This window comes from Sminthopsis crassicaudata, chromosome 5 (assembly GCF_048593235.1).
Source record: "Sminthopsis crassicaudata isolate SCR6 chromosome 5, ASM4859323v1, whole genome shotgun sequence".
Lineage (NCBI taxonomy): Eukaryota > Metazoa > Chordata > Mammalia > Dasyuromorphia > Dasyuridae > Sminthopsis > Sminthopsis crassicaudata.
Genome location: NC_133621.1, coordinates 35924193 through 35944049, shown reverse-complemented (window position 1 = coordinate 35944049; position 19857 = coordinate 35924193). Strand labels below are relative to the sequence as shown.

The window sequence follows — 19857 nt, the reverse complement described above, 5'->3', positions numbered from 1 at the left end:
TCTTATCTCCTATAAGCTTCTTACTAAATGCTGAAGGAAGAATTTGAACTCAGGTCTTGGTGACTTCAAGCCCAGTATTCTATCAGCTGGGCAGCCTGGCCACGGCTAAGTCTATTTCACAGACTCTCTGGTGAAAGCCTTGTACGGGATCCCCGAACCCTAGAATGTCAGAGTAGAAGGGCCCTTCCAGCCCAAGCCCTCAGGAGAGCCCTGACCACGCTCCCAAAAAGCACCCCCAGCCCCTCACAAAGTGCTTTTACACAAAAGTGGGAGCTCACTAAAGTTTTCTGAATGCATGTCCAATGAAATCTGAGTCTCCAAATAAGAGATAACACCCTGTGAAAACCTAAAAGTACTGCTGGGATGCTCTATTAGGGAAGAAGGGAAGAAGAAAGAAGGCGACAGCTAGGGACTACCTGGAGAGACCTGGGTGCCGCTCTGAGTGGCCTCCAGGATTGTGGCGCAGAGGGCCAGCAGCACGCTTTGGGAAAGGTCCCCTAGGGCAGGAAGCTCCGCTGCTTGGAAGATAAACTTGTCCTGGGGATCACTGGCTATCCCCCGGAGCTCAGAGAGATCGGCCCCCGGGAGGCCCACCACGAACAGCAGCACGCCCGCCTTCCTGGCCGCCCTGGCTGGCCCCTGGACGTCATCCTGGGCGGGCGCTCCCGTGAGCAGCACAGCCAGCCTTGGGACCCCCGGGCGCATCCGGCTGCCAGCCTCTTCGAGCACTAAGCGCAAGGCCCGGCCCGCGTAGAAAGCGCCCTGTTGGAACGTCAAGGCCTGGATGTGCCCCAAGACCTCCTCCTTGCTCTGGTAGGTGCTGAGGGCAAACTCCGTGCTGGGAGCGGGGCCAGACTGCACCAGGCCCACTCTGATTTTGTCTTGGCCCACATCGAGGCCGTCCACCAGCGCGGACAAGAAATCTTGAACTGCCCGGGATTTTTCTGGGCCTCCGCTGGAATCCACCAGGAACACCACGTCCGCCGCTGCAGCCTCCCGACAGACTGGAAAGGAGAGGCCGGGACTTTAAAGGAAGCCAGGAAAAAGGGGCATAAATGAATTCAAGATGGGCTGGCCCCAAAGAGAAGTGGCCTGGATCAACCTGTCTCCATCCCTCACCTTCCCCCGCCACCAGTCAATCTGTGGCTCTGCCTCCCCACACCGCCCTCCTACTTGCTCCAGGCCAGCAAGCCACAGACCAGGATGGGCGACAAGAGAAACAGAGACACCGTCCTGGCATGGGCTCAGTCCAAAATCAGAATAATGCGGTCTCCTGTCACAGACAAGCTCAGGGCCAGCCATCACACCACATGGGGAAACTGAGCCCAGGGGAGTTACGTGAGCTGCCCAATGGCACACGGATCAGGGTTTGAACCCCGGTTTATTCCTGTGTCTTTTCTTTCTCCTCCTTTTATCTTGCCAAGTCATTCAAATTGTGGGCATTATTTGATCAGGATCAGGAGCTATAAAACCACAAACTGGATCACTATCACCCAAGATAGACAAAATGGGCAGGGAACTGGTGAGAAGATACAATTCAAGGATTCCCATCTCTACTGATGTAGGAATTCCCTTCACTAACAGATTACCAGCTTCTGTGAATTAAGAGATAGTCTTCAAAAGTTAGTGTCACCCATGTTTAATCTACTTTGGATTTCTTGCTATCTGGGGAAGGTGGAAGGGAGGAGAGAGAAAAATTGGGAACACAAGGTTTCACAAGGGTGAACATTGAAAACTATCTTTGCATGTATTCTGAAAAATAAAAAGCCATTATTTTTAAAAAGTGGATTTCAAAAGATTCATTTTAAAAGTCTTCATTTGTCTCCAAAAAACCATTCGTGTCACCAAAAGTTTCCTCTCTCTGTGGCCAGCCTCAGGTGGCCTTTCTGAACTGATCTAGATAAGTCCTCAGAAAACACACATCCACTCCTCTATTCTTGACAACTTTCCCCGTGAAAAGACTTTTAGATAGGTGGAAAACAAGAAAGAACTTTTGACAAGGTACATTATTCTACTGGATCCAAGTGATAAAAATTCAAAATAAAAACATAATAAAAGTCAATTCAATCCAATTCAATATTTATTGAATGAACTGAATCAGAATTAATTAAAATTAAAGTCATTATCCTAAAAACTGTCCCTTATATATCACTTTGGGGCAGCTAGATGATGCAGTGGGTAGAGAATCAGGGCTAGAGTCAAGAGGACTCCTCTTTCTGAGTTCAAATCTGGCCTCAGACACTAACTAGACTGTGACCCTGGGCAAGGCATACCATGCCCCTGAATGTTCTTAGTCTTCACCCCCATTTTGTAGGAATACTTGATGATGCCCTTCAATACACAGGTGAAGAGTGACCTCCTAGAACAGCGGTCCTCAAATTTTTTAAACAGGGGCCAGTTCACTATCCCTCAGACTGTGGGAGGGCCGGACTATAGTAAAAACAAAAACTCACACTCTGCCTCCGCCCCTCAGTCCATTTGCCATAACCAGGAGGGCTGCATAAATGTCCACAGCGGGCCGCATCTGGCCCATGGGCTGTAGTTTAAGAACCCCTGCCCTAGAATAAGCCTTTCCAAATCCCTCCAGTTGTTACTCCTTGCCATCCTAACCCTAAAATAATTTTAATGCATTTACCAAAACACATTTCTATTGTTCCCCTTTGTAGAAAGTAAAATCCTTGAAGTTATGGATTATTTCAATTTCGTCTTTGTGTTCCTGGGGTCTGGAAAGAGTGCCTGGAACTTAGACTTTACAGTGGTTAAATTGCATTGAATGAGAGAGAGAGGGAATCTGAGAGACAGGGGATTCCAGGTTATCTCTACTAGCACCTTTCATCTTAATGATAAAAGATCATAAATCTAGCCAGCCCAATAAACAGTATTTAAGTGCCTACTATGTGCCCGGTACCATGCTCAGTGCTGGGGTACAAATAATAAAAAGATGTAGAGCTACACAGTGCTCTATATAGCTCACAGGATAGCTAACCCCAACCTTCATTTCACAGAAGAGAAACTAAGCTCCTCTCATGGGTCTGAATCCCACCTCTGATTCCTCAGGAAAGGAAAGTAACTCAGTTGGAATCTGGGTCCTCTGGTTCCCAAACCAGGGTCATTTCCACTGAAGAGCAAAGAAAATAAGTGAGTCACCCAGCCAGGAACAGATGTGTCGGGGTTTTCTGGCTCCCATACCAGATTCCCTCTAACCTATCACACTAACAGAAGCATGGAATTACTTAAGATTAAATATTCCTATTAAGAGCAGCCTAAACATTAAAGGTTACGAGAAAAAGAGAACATGGGAGAAGAATGCAAGGTTTACATAAAAAGGAGGAAAAGTTTCAATTTGTATTAGTTAACATAGGAAGCCCATGATTCAAGGAAACTATTTTCAGCCAGAAACCATGGATTTTAGGAGCAGTTCACAAAGCCAAATTTCTTCATGAGAAAAGAGAAAATGGAAAATGGAATTGGATTAGTGATTACAATTGGAATCCAATTTTACCTTCTTTCTGCCTGGAGGAAGGAACATACCAGCCTGGTGATTAGCTAGAATTCCAAGCATAATGGCCATCTAGAGTTCTCATTTTTAAAGAGAAACAAAATACAGACTATCAAGCCCTTCCTTAGCTCTTATTCTCAGTTATCAGAAAAATTCCTTGGCCGTACATAAAAAACTTGTTTGGCAAATATTAATCGGTTCAATCTTGCACAAGGATTTAGGAAACATCAAGAGATATATTGTATCTTTAGACATCATTTCTTTCTCTACTCTATCCAATAGCTAACCCTCTTTTTAATTTATTTTGCCATATTTTTAAATTATAAAAAGTCTATTACAGCCAAAGCTCCCATTCATTGGCATGTTAGAGATGAATTCAAAATTCAAATAGCTTTAAGTTAGCTAGGACAGAGCTTATTTTTTCCCAACAAAAACTCATTACTGTATTCAAATGCATAAACCTCTGTGAGGTATCCATGAAAAACTACCGTTGAGCAGACAATCTTTTCTTAATTAGCTTTCTATCTTACAAAAGCTTTTGTTAAAATAAAAATGAGAAAATTGGAAAAGTATCACCAGCTATAGATAAAGCCATTAATTTTTATCAGGAATCACAGAGCTACTGCTCCTATCTGGGTGGTTCTGCCAAACAAAATAAAACAAAATGTATATTAATATATCTTCAAAATATATTTTCTGTGCTGATTAAAATCGTCAAATATATATATTGATTTCTGCCTTAATAGTTATCACGTAGGTTTTTTTAAAAAATGAAATCACATATCCACAGTTCAGTTGGGGAATAGCTATAGAGATGAGAGGAATGGAAGGCAAAAGAAAAAGAGTATTAGCTTTGGAATCTGAAAGTCTTCATTTGGAACCCAGCCCTTCTGGTTAGATCTGTGTTCTTGGGTCTTTTTCTGCCTCTCTTTGGGCCTTGGTTTTCCCATTTATAAAAGGTGTTGAGCCCCAATATTTTCTAAGATCCCGGTGAGATGCACATAAATGAGCCTACCTTTCAAATTACTTTTTTCATATTTTTTTATTTGTGGATTCTTCTGCCACCTTTTTAGCTTTTTGCTAAAACTATGCTACATTACCAATGTAATTATCATCTATAAACAAAAGCAGAAGAGATATATTACCATTTCTCTGTGGCTTGACTGAGGAGAAGGTAGCTGCCAAGAGAATGACCCAAAGCAAGGGTGGAAACACATCCATGCCAGCACCGGGACTAGAAAAAGAAAGAAATTAGGATTAAGACGTCTTCTAATAAAACAGCAAAACCTTCAATCACGCATTATTACTTTGAGAGTGCTAAGAACAAGTGGTGTAAGTCGAACATGGAAAGGATTTTAAATACTCCAAAAAGCCCTTTATAATTCAAATCTCTCCCAAGAAATCATCATAAACAGAATAATGAGTTTAAGAGGTGGGAATCCAGTATCACAGACTGAAATGAGTGGACAGAAAATAAATATTTCAAGAGAATTGTGCCTGTATAAAATCAGAATTCAGCAACTAGATAAACATTTGTATACAGTTGTAAATATATTTAACTATGTCATGAAGACATCTGTCTTGACTCAGCCTGAAAATATTTCTTGCGGTCTTTCTCTCTGAAGCATCTAGATCTGGGGTTCTTAAACTTTTTCCATCCACAACCCCTTTTTGCTCAAGAAATTTTTGTGTGAGCCCAAATAATGTACAAATCAAACATTTACTGATAATAAATTATAATTTCATGACCTCCACATTCAGTTATAAAATCCCATATGGGGTTGTGACCCACAGTCGAAGAAAGTAGGATCTACATAAAACAGGGAAAAGGATTCATTCACAAGTCCAAAAATGTTTGTAGCATCCCTTTTGTAGTGGCAAGAAACTAGAAACTGAGTGAATGCCCATCAGTTGGGGAATAGCTGAATAACTTATGGTATATGAATGTTATGGAATATTATCATCCTATTACTCATATCCTCCTATGAGCAAACTGATTTCAAAAAAGCCTGGGCTTACATGAGCTGGTGCTGGGTAAAGTGAGAGAACCAAGAGAATACTGTACCCAGTAACAATAAGATTATATGATGATCAATTATAATAGGTTTAGCTCTTCTCAGAAATACACTGATCCAAGACAATGCCAATAGACTTGGGATGGAAAATGCCATCTGCATCCAGAGAGAAAATTACAAAGACTGAATGTGGATTGACAAATACAATTTTCAGTTTTTTGTTGCTTGCTTTTTTCTTTATCACAGCTTTTTCCTTTTGTTCTGATTTTTCTTTCAAACATGACCAATATGGAAAATGAGTATATATGTATAACCTATATCAGATGACTTCCTGTTTTGGGGAGAGGGGAGGCATAAGAGAGGATTGAATAAAAAAATTGGAATTCAAAATCTTATAAAGATGAATGTTGAAAACTATCTTTACATTAATTTGGAAAAATAAAATACTATTAATGCTTTTAAAAAAAGAAAATAAGTTATCTATAATGTAACTCAATATTATTTTTAAAATGAATGTTAAAAATTATCTTTACATGTAATAGGAAAAAAGAAAAGCCTATTAAAAAAGAAAAGTAAAGAAAAGGAGGAGGAGAAGGAATAAGGATGGAAGGAGAAGAAGAGAAGGAAGAGAAAGAGCGAGAACAAGAAGGAGGAGAAAGAGGAGGAGGAGGAATAAGGAGGAAAAGAAGAAAAAGGAGGAGAAGGAAGAGGAGAAGAAGAAGAAGAAGAAGAAGAAGAAGAAGAAGAAGAAGAAGAAGAAGAAGAAGAAGAAGAAGAAGAAGAAGAAGAAGAAGAAGAAGAAGAAGAAGAAGAAGAAGAAGAAGAAGAAGAAGAAGAAGAAGAAGAAGAAGAAGAAGAAGAAGAAGAAGAAGAAGAAGCAAGAATTTAAATGTTAAATTTGCTTTCTGACCTTTGAATCTGTCTCCAAAGAACTTCAAGAAAAGCAATAATTTTTCAGGCACATCTCCATTTCCAGAATACACATAGCACAAAGAGCAGAATGTATGGAAAAGAAACTCTTTTAACAGATTCCGCCTCCATAATGACTCTATTGCCTCCATTCTTTTCTGTGTACAGAAAAAAGCCACCATCCTAGTTCAGGTTCCATCATTCTTCTTGCCTTACTATTGCAAAAGCTTCCTCCTTGGTTCCCTAGCTTCTACAAATCTCTGGTCTCCAATCTGTCCTCCATACAACTGCCAAAATAATTTTCCTACTACTCAGATGTCGTGTTATTTCCCTGGGCAAAAATTCGTAATGCTCTTCATGACCTATAGAATAAAATATAAATGCCTTAGTTTGACCTTTAAGCCTTCCCCACAATTTGCCTCTGACCTATCCTTTCACACTTAGTTTATTCTCTTGCCTTTCATATTAATTGCTCCTCAAACTTAACCTTTCTCTCCCATCATTTATTCATCATTCCCTCTACCAGAAAAATACTCACTCCTCACCTTTACTTTTCTGAATTCTTACCTTCCATCAAGATCCACATCCTATGAAAATCCTCAATTGTCAGTAGCATCAGCTCCCTCCTAAAAGCACCTTGTGTTTACTTATGAACATGTTATACTTGCTCAGTAAAATATAACCTCCATGAGGGCAGCACCTGTTCAATTTGTGTCTTTGCATAGTAGGCACATGATGGCTGCTGAATTTTGACAAGTAACTAAATCAAAATGAGATAAAATTTGGAACAAGTTTAGTCTAGTGCTTGGAATATAGTAGGTGCTAGATAAATGCATTTTCACCTTTCTTTAGAAAGGATACCATTGAAGCCTTTCTTGAACCCCTCTGGTTCAGGTTCAAGTTTGCAATGATATGAATCATCCTTATACCATCCAGGAACTAACAAAAGGAAATTTAATTATCCATAGTATGAAGAGGAATATTCAAAAAGGACACAGCATTGATTCAATTGAGTGTTGCTTCTTAGTCTCTGCATGGTCACTTCACTCTGATGGTCAGAAGCTTAAGGGAAATGCTACTGATCTCTTCTGTTCATAGTTTATTTTGTTCTCAGGCCGCCTGGAAGCTATTTTGGTCCATGCCTTCATCCCCTGAGCCAATAAAGTCTTGAGGATAATTTCAATTACTTTTAAGAGGAAAAAACACTAGCCAACTGACAGGTATTTCTCTTTCTATATCTCTCCACTCACCTTGTATCATTTTGTATACTCTTATCTGTATACATGTAGCCTACCAAAACGTAAGCTTGAGGATTAAATTTTCATGTTTTACTTTGTATCAACAGTTCCTCCTAGTGCAGTATCTGACAGATGGTCATCGCTTAATAGATGTTAACTGATTATTTGATTGATTGACATTGAATATGGATAGGGAATATTTATTTCTTTTTTTCCTAACTCATCACTCTGTCAAATATCTTCAATACTATACCAATTCCCTCAACATTCAGGGTCATCCGTACTGAGACACTTACTCTCTGATCATATTGTACCTCCAGATGCCAACTTCTGCTTCCCACCTAATACTCCAGTGCCTTTCCTGGAGCCCTGGGCTCCATATGTAGCACAGATCCAGATTTCTTTCTGTCTTCATTTCAAGTCATTTCCTTATTCTTCCTAACCCCAAACCCCTTCACCTGCTAGCTCTGCAAATGATAATCAAACTACCATTTCCATTCCAGGAAAGAATGAATCAATCAATTGTCCTGTGGCTCCATTCACCAATCTGGATTTTCCAGACAAAACATTTCCTTCACCCTCATTCCCCTAACATGCTATTTTAGTAAGTTTTTGGAGGGCAGGGACTGTCTTGATTTTTGTATATGTAACCATACCACTTAGCACAGTGCCTGGGGTATATTATAAGTGCTTTTTCATTTCTTCATTCATTCTTCCTGGAGGAACCCTCAAGGAAGTACTTCCCAGCCAGAAATTTCACCAGCTTTTTCCAAGAATCCACTTCTCTTGGCAGAGAAAGACTGTGAAAGATCTGTCTATGGAAGAAATATAAGTTCCATGCTCCAAATTATTCTATCAAACATATCTTCCTAAAGAGAAGATTGCTTTTTTAAAAATCCAGGTAACCATTATTTTAATTATAATACATTAATATTAAAAATTATTGGGCTAGCCAGGTCAGGGAGAAAATAAGCTAGAACAGGATCTATTTTTCCATTATCTTCATTATTAGAATTACCATTATTGTCACTATTATTCATGGAAATGAGGAATTAGAAGAGTACAAGCCAATAATTACTATTTTCAGTGAAGTCCAAATAAATCACAGCAACCGTTAAGGAAAGCTTCTGCAAAGGCCAACAGCTTTTTATAATCACGTAGCAGCTGTGTGTGTTTTATAGCCACGAGGCAAAAAATAACTGCATTCAGCACTTAGTAGCAGTAATAGTCTACACCAAATATACTCTGCACTGATAGCTACATATCTGGCATTGATTTTCTTGGCTTTAGCTGCTGAAGCAGTTTTATCCTTGACTCTATAAGAGTGAGAATGAAGACAAGAGAACTTTAGGTAAAAACAGATTCACAAGGGGAATCTGGGCCCCTAACATTTAACTGGAATTTCTCCAAGACTCTTAAGAACCAGAAATTTTTAAAAGTATTTCTCAGGCAGTAGGCACACTGGAGCAGCAAATCCATGGGGTGAGAGGGACTGCTGTGGTCTATTAATCCAAAAAGCAGTTGAAGGACAATGAAATTTATCCCTTCATCTCTCTTGACTTTACTTTCCTCAACTGGAAAAAAGAGAATTGCACTAAGCATTTTCTAAAATCCCTTTCAATTCTAAATCAATGATCCTATAAACTCTGACCCCAAAGAGAATCCTTTCAACATCCCCAATCACAGTCTTTTAGCCTCTGCTTGATAAACTCCAGGGAAGCAGAACTGCCCACGAGGACAAACTTTCTATCTCTAGACAATTTTTAATTTTAGGAATTTTTTCCTAACATTGAGCCAAAAGTTGTGATGTCATAACTTCTACCCAGGTAAAGATAAAACTAATTTTTTCCTACTAAGATATTGTTAAGGCCAAGTAGAAACGAAGAGGTCTCCCTAGACATATAAAATGAGATTCTACATATCAACCCTTTAATCAAATGTCTTGTCTGACAGTAATTTTTAAAATGGAAGATAAGGTTTAATCTAGTGGGTATGGAACACATACAAAATATGAACTCTTAGAACTTGCTAAGCATTATAGAAATGTTTTGCTGATGTACCTTTTTTAAGGTAACATTGTAGGGGGGTGGGGGGAGGAGAGGAGAAAGGATAGAAATTTTCCTCATCTTAAACTATAAACAACCTTGATCTTAGTTGATTAAATTTCAAATTCCCATATAAATTAAAAAAGCGTACTGGGCTGGTAGTCAGGAAAAATTCCAGTTCTCCATTAACAAGCTCTTTTAACTTTGGGAAATTAATTTACTTCTCCTAGCCTTGGTTTTCCCATCTGCAAAATAATGGGATTGAATTCAATGATCTCTAAGATCATTTCTGGTTCTAAAATTCTAAAATACACAAATTACTACACTCTATACATATTTCTATTCATCTACCCAAAGTTGTATGGAGAGTGTAGCAACTGGGGTTTTGACTAGGCCACCGATATTTAGGAAGTGCAAAAGTTTAGCATATGCATTCCTTCAACTGGAAAGCTGACACAAAGACGTCATTGGTGCTCTTTACCCCAGGCACATTTCTTGTTCCTTGTCTGAGATGCCAAAATTACTCTGTTTTTATCTCTGACTCCCACATTCATACCAAAGCTAAGCCAACTTCATTTGAACCTTCTGTCCCTTGGGCCCTCTTGTTCCCCCAACGACTTCTGCCTTCCCAGTTTTGTTGCCTCCATAGCCAGCCTTAACTACATTGTGAGCCACTTAACTGATCCCATTTCTCCTTCCTTACTAACCTCTGTCTCCTAAGTTCCTTGCAGTCTCCAGATCACTAGACTAAAGACTAACTTAAAGGTTACCATAAACATAAACATAGATCTTTTGTCCTTGTTCAGTTCATCAGCTATGACCTCTGGGAATAGTTTGGGACTGCTGACCACCTGACTCAGTTCCCTCTGGATAGTCTCTCCTGCTTCAGGTTCCAAGTCACTACCTTCTGCGGGTTCTCCCCCTACTTAATTGTTGCTTCTCTGAATAATCTTCCTTCAGTCAAGCTTTTAACACCCTCCACAGTTTGGTGCCATCCTCTTTTTCCAACCTAGTTCTAGCATTTTCCTCCAAGAAACTCTGGCTAACATAAACCAGTCCCCTTGCTCCACCTAAGTCCAATTCCTGCCTGGCCCCGTGTCTTTGCTTAAATTCACTTTTTATCCCATTTTCCTGTTAAATCCCTATCCATAATTTAAAATTGAGCCTCAGAATTCCTTCCTTGAAGACATCCCCAATCCTCCCTCTTCCTACATTCAGTTGCTTTTTTTATATTTCATAAAAATTTTTATTCTAGTTTTGATAGTGGTGGGATAGTGAAAAATAGGTAGCAGTTAAGTTGCTCAGTGAATAGAGCACTGAGACTACAATCTGGAGGACCCTTCTTCCTGAGTTCAAATTCAGCCTTAGACACTTGCTAGCTGTGTGACCCTGAGCAAGTCACTTCACCATGTTTGTCTCAGTTTCCTCATCTGTAAAATGAGTTGAAGAAAGAAATGACAAATCATTCCAGTTTCTTTGCCAAGAAAAACCTACAGGCAGCAGGGTTCCCAGGGCTATGACTGAACAGCAAATTGGGAATCTGGAACCTTGAGTTTGATTCCTTCTCTGCCCCTAACTTGCTCTGTGACCTCACCAAATCACTTAAATATGAGTCTCAGTTTCATCTATTAAATGGCTGTAATAATGACCACTCTGCTAGGTTCTTGTGAAGGCCAAATGAGATGACATGTTTAAAGCCTATTATAGAGAATAAAACATTATATAAATGTCAGCCATTGTCATTTGTGTGTCTCAGATCCTCCTACTAAGCTGTAGGCTCTATGAGGGCAGGGATCATATTTTATGTAGACTCTATTATCACTTCAAACCTAGCACCTCAAACCAATAGTTCTGTCAAAGAGATTGGCTGAATGGGATGGAATAGGGAAAATAATGAAGCTGCTAAGTTCAGGGATAGAAATGTCCACAGTAAACTCATCACTTAGGGAATGGTATTTTTTCATCTCCGTTTTGTCAGTTCTATATAAAGATGGAATAATGATTTATTTGGGAAAGGAAGGGGAGAACTCTCTCTCCACTACCCTGTGAACTATAGGGCTTGAACCCAGGAACTGTCAAGTCTGAACTCATCTGAGTCACCACCAAAAGTTCTCAAGAAAACCAGAAAATACATTAGTCTTAGTCATACTCATTGCCCTTTTTTCCTGGGTAACCACTCCTCACCAATAAGCCATAATTTGTCCAGTGTTTAAAGACCAATTGTGTGGGAGTCTTAAGCCAGAGACATGCAGCTTCCCTTTATTTCACCCAAGAACAGGAATTAATAGCCTCTGTCTGTTTTCTTTTTTCCATTTCCAAGAAAGGGATTATTATCAACCTATCAATCTGACAAATCATTTCAGAAATTTAGGATCTGGAGATCCAGTGCTCTAAGTTTCCTCTCCCACCTTCATACCCATTTTATATTCACTCAGTAGTAGACATCTTATCTCTAAATCTGCCAATTCCAGTTTTCCAAAACCTAGAACCCCAAAACAACCAGGTCATGGAAGAGCTAAGTCACCCAACCATTAAAGAGCCTTCTGGCAGGAGATTAAGAAGTACATATAGTATGGGTACAGGTCTATTGTTATTATTTTCACAAAAGGACTGGTAACCACATTTGTTGGTACCCAGACCCCTTGGTTTTCAACAAAACTTTTATACTTAATTTTCAATATGAAACAAAATAAATTCCAGAGATCACCATGCATACATATTTAAGAAATAAAATAATATAGATCAGTTTTTCATTTTAAAATTATTTCATAATTTTTTCAACTAATAATGCTACTTTGGGAATATTTTAATAAGATTATATAGTCATCTACTAAATATTCCCAGTACCCCATTATCAGGTTTCTTGTACATGTATTCCAGAATGGGAATTCCTGCATTATCTCATTTGAGCCTCAAAACAAACCCATCATATAGTTGTTAATTTTGTACCTAATTTTAAATGAGGAAACAGATGAGAAATTTCCCAGAGTCATAGAATTATCAAGCATTTAAAGTGGGATTCAAATCCGGGACTTCCTAGCCCCATAAATACTCTGGGTAGCAGAGACCAGAATATTAAGTTTGAATAAATATAGCATCAGCTTAAAAGAAGCCTTCAGAATCTTAGGGTGAAAAATTCATTGTATATATGCTCATTTTTTGTAATGTCATAGGGTGGGAGACCCTTTTTTTAAAGTCCATATGTTCTCATTCAGACCAAGAAGTGAATTGTCTGGGTTTGTCCATACCTCAAATCTTCGTCAAGAACATCATTCTTTTAAACATTGGCTTCTTGGCTCTCATAAAAAGCAACCTTAGTGTATAAACATCTGATCATCAAGATTTAAGATAGTTCTGTAACACAAACAGCTAAGGAATAATAATTTGTTTTTCTCCACATGTAACATTATAGACCACACCGTGTGTTTAATAGAAAGAGCTAAACTTCAGTTTTGTTTCTCACGAGTTTTCTCCTGTGTGATCTGCAAATGTGTTGCCTCTATGTACATAGATCACTAAAGATATAGAAATATTTCAAAGAATAGAAGTAAATATTTTTAGGAAAATTAACCAGCTTTAGCCATATATATACATATAACCAGCTTTAGCTATACATATATATATACACACATATATATATACATATATGTATATACGCACACATATATATACATACATGTATACACACATATATACATATATGTATATACACACATATATACACATATATACATATATGTATACATATATGTATATGTGTGTGTGTGTGTGTGTGTATATATATATATAAAAACAATAAGGATTGGTAAAGAAGCCCTCTACAAGAACTTGTCAAATATCAGCCCCTAAGCATGAGTTCTTCACTTTTTAAGAATGGGTCTCCTCCTCTCACCCAGGCTGGAAGAAGAGAGGCTACTCATAAGCCTGATCCAAATATGGATCAATATGCGGGCTTTGACCTGTTCTGTTTCTTCTCACCTTTCCCTAGGCAACTTAGTGGCCCCTGGAACCTATATTAGTGCCAGACTTAATGCAGACACCTTTTCAGCTTAGCCCACTTTAGCTCAAGACATCCAATAGTTTCATCTTCCCTGGCCCCTGGGATTAGAAGTGGATGCCCAGCTTTTAGAATCTTTTATATTATGAACCCCTTTGACCCTCTGGTAAAAACTATGAGCCCCTTCTCAAAATGATGTTTTTAAATGCATATATTTTAATTTAAGGATTACAAAATCTTGAGGCAAAAAAAGATTCATTGCAGATGTGCTCATTTCTTTACACAAGATTACAAAAGAACCTAATTATTTTGGAATAAAGATGTAAGTTTTCCATCCAAATTCACAGACTGTCCCAAAATCTATCTATTGACCTCTATTAGAACCACGCACTTCAAGTTAAGAATCCTAACCTTAGAACATAATGCTTTGCATATCAGAAAAGATTTGTTTGATTACAAAAATTTGAGAATGCTCACAAGGATGATGATAGAGCAGCTGGAGGCCCTAATTAAAATCTTGCTACTCAATGAGCTTTTTCCTGAGTTTAATTGGTAGCTGATCTAACATAAGGACATACATATATTAAAACTAACCAAATGGTGCATTTTTTATGTGGTTAATTTATTACTCCAATGTTTCAGGGATTTGGTCCACCCAGTGAGACAGAAAGTAGCAAATGGTTCATTTTTTAAAAGTGCAATAGTTTTTGGAAGTAGATCAATTTGGGTTACCTCCTCAATAGGACAGAAGTTCATGATTTCCAGGACACCTAGGTAACATGTCACTGCCTATTTCTTATGCCCCCAAATAACAAAAAGTACCTTAGGAGTTAAGCAAATAAATGACAAATTGCTTGGAGCTTAATCCAATCCTGATTTCAACCAGTTTCTTGTAGTTCTCTGCAAGAGATCCCTATGATAATTTTTCCCCTAAGGCAATTGGAGTTAAATGACTTGCCCAGGGTCACACAGCTAGGATGTGCAGTGTCTGAGAGCAGATTTGAACTCAGGTCCTCCTGATTTCAGGGCTGGTGCTCTATCTCCTGCACCACCTAGCTGCCCCATAATGATAACTTTTTAAGCCACAGATTGAACTCTTTGAACAATTGATTGTACTCGTTGACACATGCAAAGTTGATATTTTTGTTTTATGTATTATTTTCATAGCAAATCGAACCTAGAATTAAAAGTATTAACTCTGATTATCACCATTTCTCAGAGGATTTTAAGGATAAGGGTTGGCCTTGCATAAGGGTTGGACTTCCATGCAAAGAAACTCCATCAACCAATGCAATTGGTATTTTTCCTTTAATTGAGAGTATTGATGTTTCAGCACTTAACCTCAGGCACTGGGAGATGAGAAGATATGCCAGGATCACACAGGCAGGAGGTATCAAAATGGGACTTGAATCTGGGCCTTCCTTTGAGATCCATTTTCCATCTGAGTTGCTGGGACAGGTAAAAGATGAAATCCCCTTTATTCTCTCGATTTCCTCAATGTCTCCAAGAGAATCTTAACCAATGTAAAATATTTGCCACAAGAAAAAGGCCAAAGGAACCTAGAAACTTGCCTATTTAGCAAACAGTAAATCTTGGCAAGTGAAGAGACACAGCAGCCCAAGACAATTCTGATTTTACAGATGTTTATTCAAAAAACACATAGGAGGATGATAGAAAACTACCCTTTACAAAACAAGAAAGTTGTGGGGAAAATAAGCCTGCATGATGGATCTTGGTGTGAAATCTTGTTAAAATTAAAATAAATTAAAATAATAAAATAACATTCCATATGTGGATCAGGAAGACGTGTTCATGAGTTAAAATTCAGCGTTGAATTTTGAACACTCACTAGCTGTGTGACTGGACAAATCACTGCACCCTATTTGTCTCAGTTTCCTCATTTGTAAAATGAACTGCAGAAGGAAATGGCAAACTACTCCAATATCTCTGCCAAGAAAATCCCAAATGGGTCACAAAAAATTGGACATGAAACCACAGAAGAACAAGAACAAAAAGCAGATGATTCTTCTCTCAAAATGTCTTGGAATATAAATAATATCATATTATCATATAAGGCATATGCAAGCCTACCATGTAGGAGCCTTTTCATTGATGGAAGGTCAGTGGCTAATGAAATCATTTGCACTATATGTGGCTGGAAATATGCTCAGAAATAATCTTCACACAGCGGAAAAGGCTCCACATCCTAAGCAGAGTTTTCAGGGCATTAAACACAGAATTCTGAGCTAGAATTGGTGGATCATACAATCCAAGCCTCTCTTTTTACTGTTTGGGAAACTGAGGCCTCCAGAGATTAATGCTAAAGCCAAAGTCACACAGCAGCAAGCATCAGAGCTAGGATTTGAGCCCAGGTTCTCTGGCTGTAGAGTCATCCCTCTTTCTACTATACCAGACCCTTTTTTTCCCTTGAATCATTCAGGCTTGACACTAAAGCAAGCAAATGAAGAAAAAAAAAAAAAAAAAAAAAAAAAAAAGATCACACCTTTTAGATGAGACACAAACAGAGCCACAGTTCTGACCACGTTTCCCATGCCTTACTTTATGGTATTGCATTTGATATGGCACAGTCTCAATGTAAAAATAACTATACTTGGCCAATACATCCTTCCCCAGATGACTTCCTTTCTAGTAGAATTTCTTTGCTAACAGGACACATCAGCCATATCGTGTTATCATAAAAAGTCATAAAAAGGGGAGAGATGATGTATTTTGCCAAGAGTTGAAAGAATCCTACAATCCAAACATTTCCCTTATCTCAATATCATGGTCTCTAAATTCCTTTATTCTTCCCAAAACTGGAAAAAGACACTCTGTTCTCATGATCAAAAACTTTGAATGTCCTATCCAATGAATAAAAGGAATTTGGGAATCAGGGGATTCCCACAAGGCAATACTTATTTTGAAGATTTAAGATAATAAAATGGGAATCATATTTGTTTATTTTTCTGTAAGTTTTGATGGCCAAAAATCTAAAAAGAATTAAAAAACATAATTAATTGATACGACTAGAAACCAAGACTCACAAAAATAAAGTCATTTGACTTTGCAATTGGCAGAGACGGGATTTACATTCAAGTCTCCTAACTAAATGCATCCTGTTTTAACATCTTCATGCTTCCTTCTAAGACATCAAAGAAAATCTTAAAATTTAGCTTAATCTTTCATTGCTACAAATGTGTATGGAGAAACAGAGAAGAGAATACAATCACAGCTCTGACCTTTTCCCAATCCTGGATGCTATAAAACTTCTCTACCACAAAAATGCAATTAGATAATATATTAGTGAGTAAGGATACCCAGAACTCTTATGGAATGTTTGAGGATAATATTTCCTGTGTGCATTTTTAAACAATTAACCGAGCTCCTGCATACAAAGCATGTATTCCATTTAATCCCTAATTAAGTCTTATTTGTCAACCAAATTCTTCCCTTGGATTCTATAAACCTCTGCAACCCTCCCAAAAAGGCTCATTTACTCTTTATTTTTTGACCCCCCAAAAATGGCTCTGTAAAGCTTTCATGACCTTTCCTGCAATTCAGGGGTTATCTGATGTTTCTCCCTCCAACCTCTATTGGTATCCTCACCCTAACCATGAGCTAAGAAAGGGAAATGAAAAGTCCAGATCATTCCAGGAAGATTTTAATTGTCTTTTACTGGGGGACATTTTAGCCAGGGGTGCTCCTCTACTCCCCAAGTCAATAGATAAATGAGCCAAAATGGAAATTGCTTCTCTTCCTATAAAGTACACAAACCAAATCTCAGGAATAATGAGTGTCCCACAGGAAGACAGTCTTTCCCCAATCTCTTCACTGTCTGTGTGTTTGATGATACTAAGTACAGGATAATTACCTTCTCTCTCCTTGCTGATTAAAAGACAAAAAGAAAAATAAAACAATAATAATAACAAAACCCATCTCAATGGAATCCAAACAAGTAACTCTACGTAGCCGATTCTTAAAGAGCTTTGCAAAAATAAGCATCTTATTTCATCCATAAAAATATTATGGCATTTGACAGAAGTAAGGAAACAAGTCAAACATTAGGAAAAACCCCAATGACATCTAGCCTGACATTCTTCTCTTGCCCCTAAATTGTTATTGGGACAATTGGGCAGAGAGAGAAAATAAATAATTGTTCATTGAAAAAATAAAATTTAAAAAAGAAGGAAACAATATGATACTTTAAAAAATATTTTAAGATTTGCGATTCCTCCCTCATGTTTGGTCTTCTGTATTACAATCTCATTATTCATAAAAGCTTTAAAATTTTTTCATAATATAAAATGTTACTTTTCTAACAAAAGTCTTCAATTTTTCTCCCCAAAACCAACAGTACTTTATAGCTATAAAATAATAATAATAATAATAATAATGATAATAATACTTCATGATCTATTCATCTAGATCAGCAAAGAACAGGTTATCAATCATTCCACCCTCTCCCCAATTATTCTATTCTGTTCCCACCATGTGAGAGTTTTTAAGACATCAAACCTCCTTATGCAGTCTCTTCATTTCAGGCTCCCCTACACTCAAAGAGGCTTTCATGTGGAAAGGAAGAAAAATGAAATTGTCATGGGAACATTCAAAGCAAAGAACCCAGCATTGGTCATTTTTTAAAATCTCAAAAGATGAAATGGTTTTCTCTTACCTGGCAACACTTTTCTGTTTGGTCCCTTTAATTCCACCTCTAATTCTTCATAAGGGAGGGGAGAAACTCCTTGGAGTAAAAGAAGGCACGGAGGGAAAAGCCCAGCTAACTCCTTCATATATTTAATTCTCTCCTGGGAGAACAGGAAGGAGTGGGTAACAGGAGGAGCAATGGGTATGTTTAAAGTACTGGGATGCATTGTTTGTGTTCAAAATGCTTTTGCTATTAAAAACTAAAAACCAATTGGTGTGACAGAAACAGGGCTTACGTTGGACTTAAGCAAAACCTGGTTTCAAATCCTATCTCTGATATTTAATAGCTAACACCAATTATTAACTAGTCTGTCAGTCAACAAGCATTTGATTTTTTTAAAAACCACTTCTAATTTTCTTTATTTTATTTTATTTTATTTTTTGCTTAGACAACTGGGGTTAAGTGACTTGCCCAGCTAGAAAGTATTGTCTGAGGTCATATTTGAATTCAGGTTCTCCTGACTTCAGGGTTAGTGGTGCTCTTATCTACTGCACCTTCTATCTGCCCTCAACAATCATTTATTAAGTATTTTAAGTGCTGTTTTGGTTTCTGAGCTTCAGTTTCCTACTATAAAATTAAGACAATAAAATCTATGCAACAGAGATAGTTTGAGCAAACAAGATAATACCTGCAAAGCCTTTTTCAAAACCTAAGAAAGTACCATTATTAATATGGGGGTACCTCAGTGGTACCATACTGCACAAAGTCAGCAAGACTCCTCTTCCTGAGTTCAATTGGAACCTCAGACACTTACCAGCTGGGTGACCCTGGGCAAGTCACTTAATTCTATTTCCCTCAGTTCCTATAAAATCTGTTAAATAGAGAGTTCCACACTCCCTCTTCCTTCTGCTGTGGCTGCTCTTGGAGCTGTAACAGCCCAGGGCCATGGCCATGCAATATCTCATGGCTGTGGGCCTCAATAAGGGCCATAAAAGTACCAAAAATGTTTCCAAGTCAGGGCACTGCCACTTGACCAAACACACCAGTCTGTGAGACATAATCAGGGAGGCATGTGGGCTTGCTCCTCATGAAAGGAGGACCATGGAATTGTTAAAGGTCTCCAAGGATAAGTGAGTCCTTAAGTTCATAAAAAAAAAAAAGGTGGGAACTCACATCTGGGCCAAGAGAAAGAGAGAGAAGCTGCCATGAGGAAGGCTGCTACCAAGAAGGATGAAACTAGATCTTGCCTACCTTGCCCCCTTACCTAATAAAAGTTTGACAATTTTTTTCAATTGTAAAATAAGCTGGAGAAGGAAATAACAAAATACTTCAATATTTTGCCAAGAAAACCACAATAGTCAGACAAAACTGAAGTGACTAAACAACAAACTATTAATACAAAACGCAAATGATAATTTACATTATTTAAACATTTATCTTATAAAGACAAAACCAAAACTTCTCAATTAGCCCAACCTCGCAAAGATGGTATTCAAATGAAAGAAAACA

The 19857-nt window shown here is 38.1% G+C and overlaps 1 protein-coding gene and 1 pseudogene across 2 annotated transcripts in view; one reads left to right on the top strand and one right to left on the bottom strand.

The window, feature by feature from the left end:
• Positions 1–18531, bottom strand: part of LOC141544528 (collagen alpha-4(VI) chain-like) — a 99016-nt gene extending 80485 nt beyond the window's left edge. The window contains exons 1-3 of one of the 2 annotated variants that reach the window (XM_074270825.1): positions 18376–18531; positions 4645–4733; positions 417–1004 (exon numbers count right to left, since the gene is read on the bottom strand). In XM_074270825.1, coding sequence (XP_074126926.1) covers positions 417–1004; positions 4645–4720 — 664 coding nt within the window. In that variant the 5' untranslated portion in view covers positions 4721–4733; positions 18376–18531. The remainder of the gene's footprint in view (positions 1–416; positions 1005–4644; positions 4734–18375) is intronic. The other variant, XM_074270826.1, reaches the window with a different exon arrangement.
• Positions 18532–19293: 762 nt separating this feature from the next.
• On the top strand, positions 19294–19616 carry LOC141543804 (large ribosomal subunit protein eL36-like; annotated as a pseudogene).
• The last annotated feature ends 241 nt before the right edge of the window (positions 19617–19857 follow it).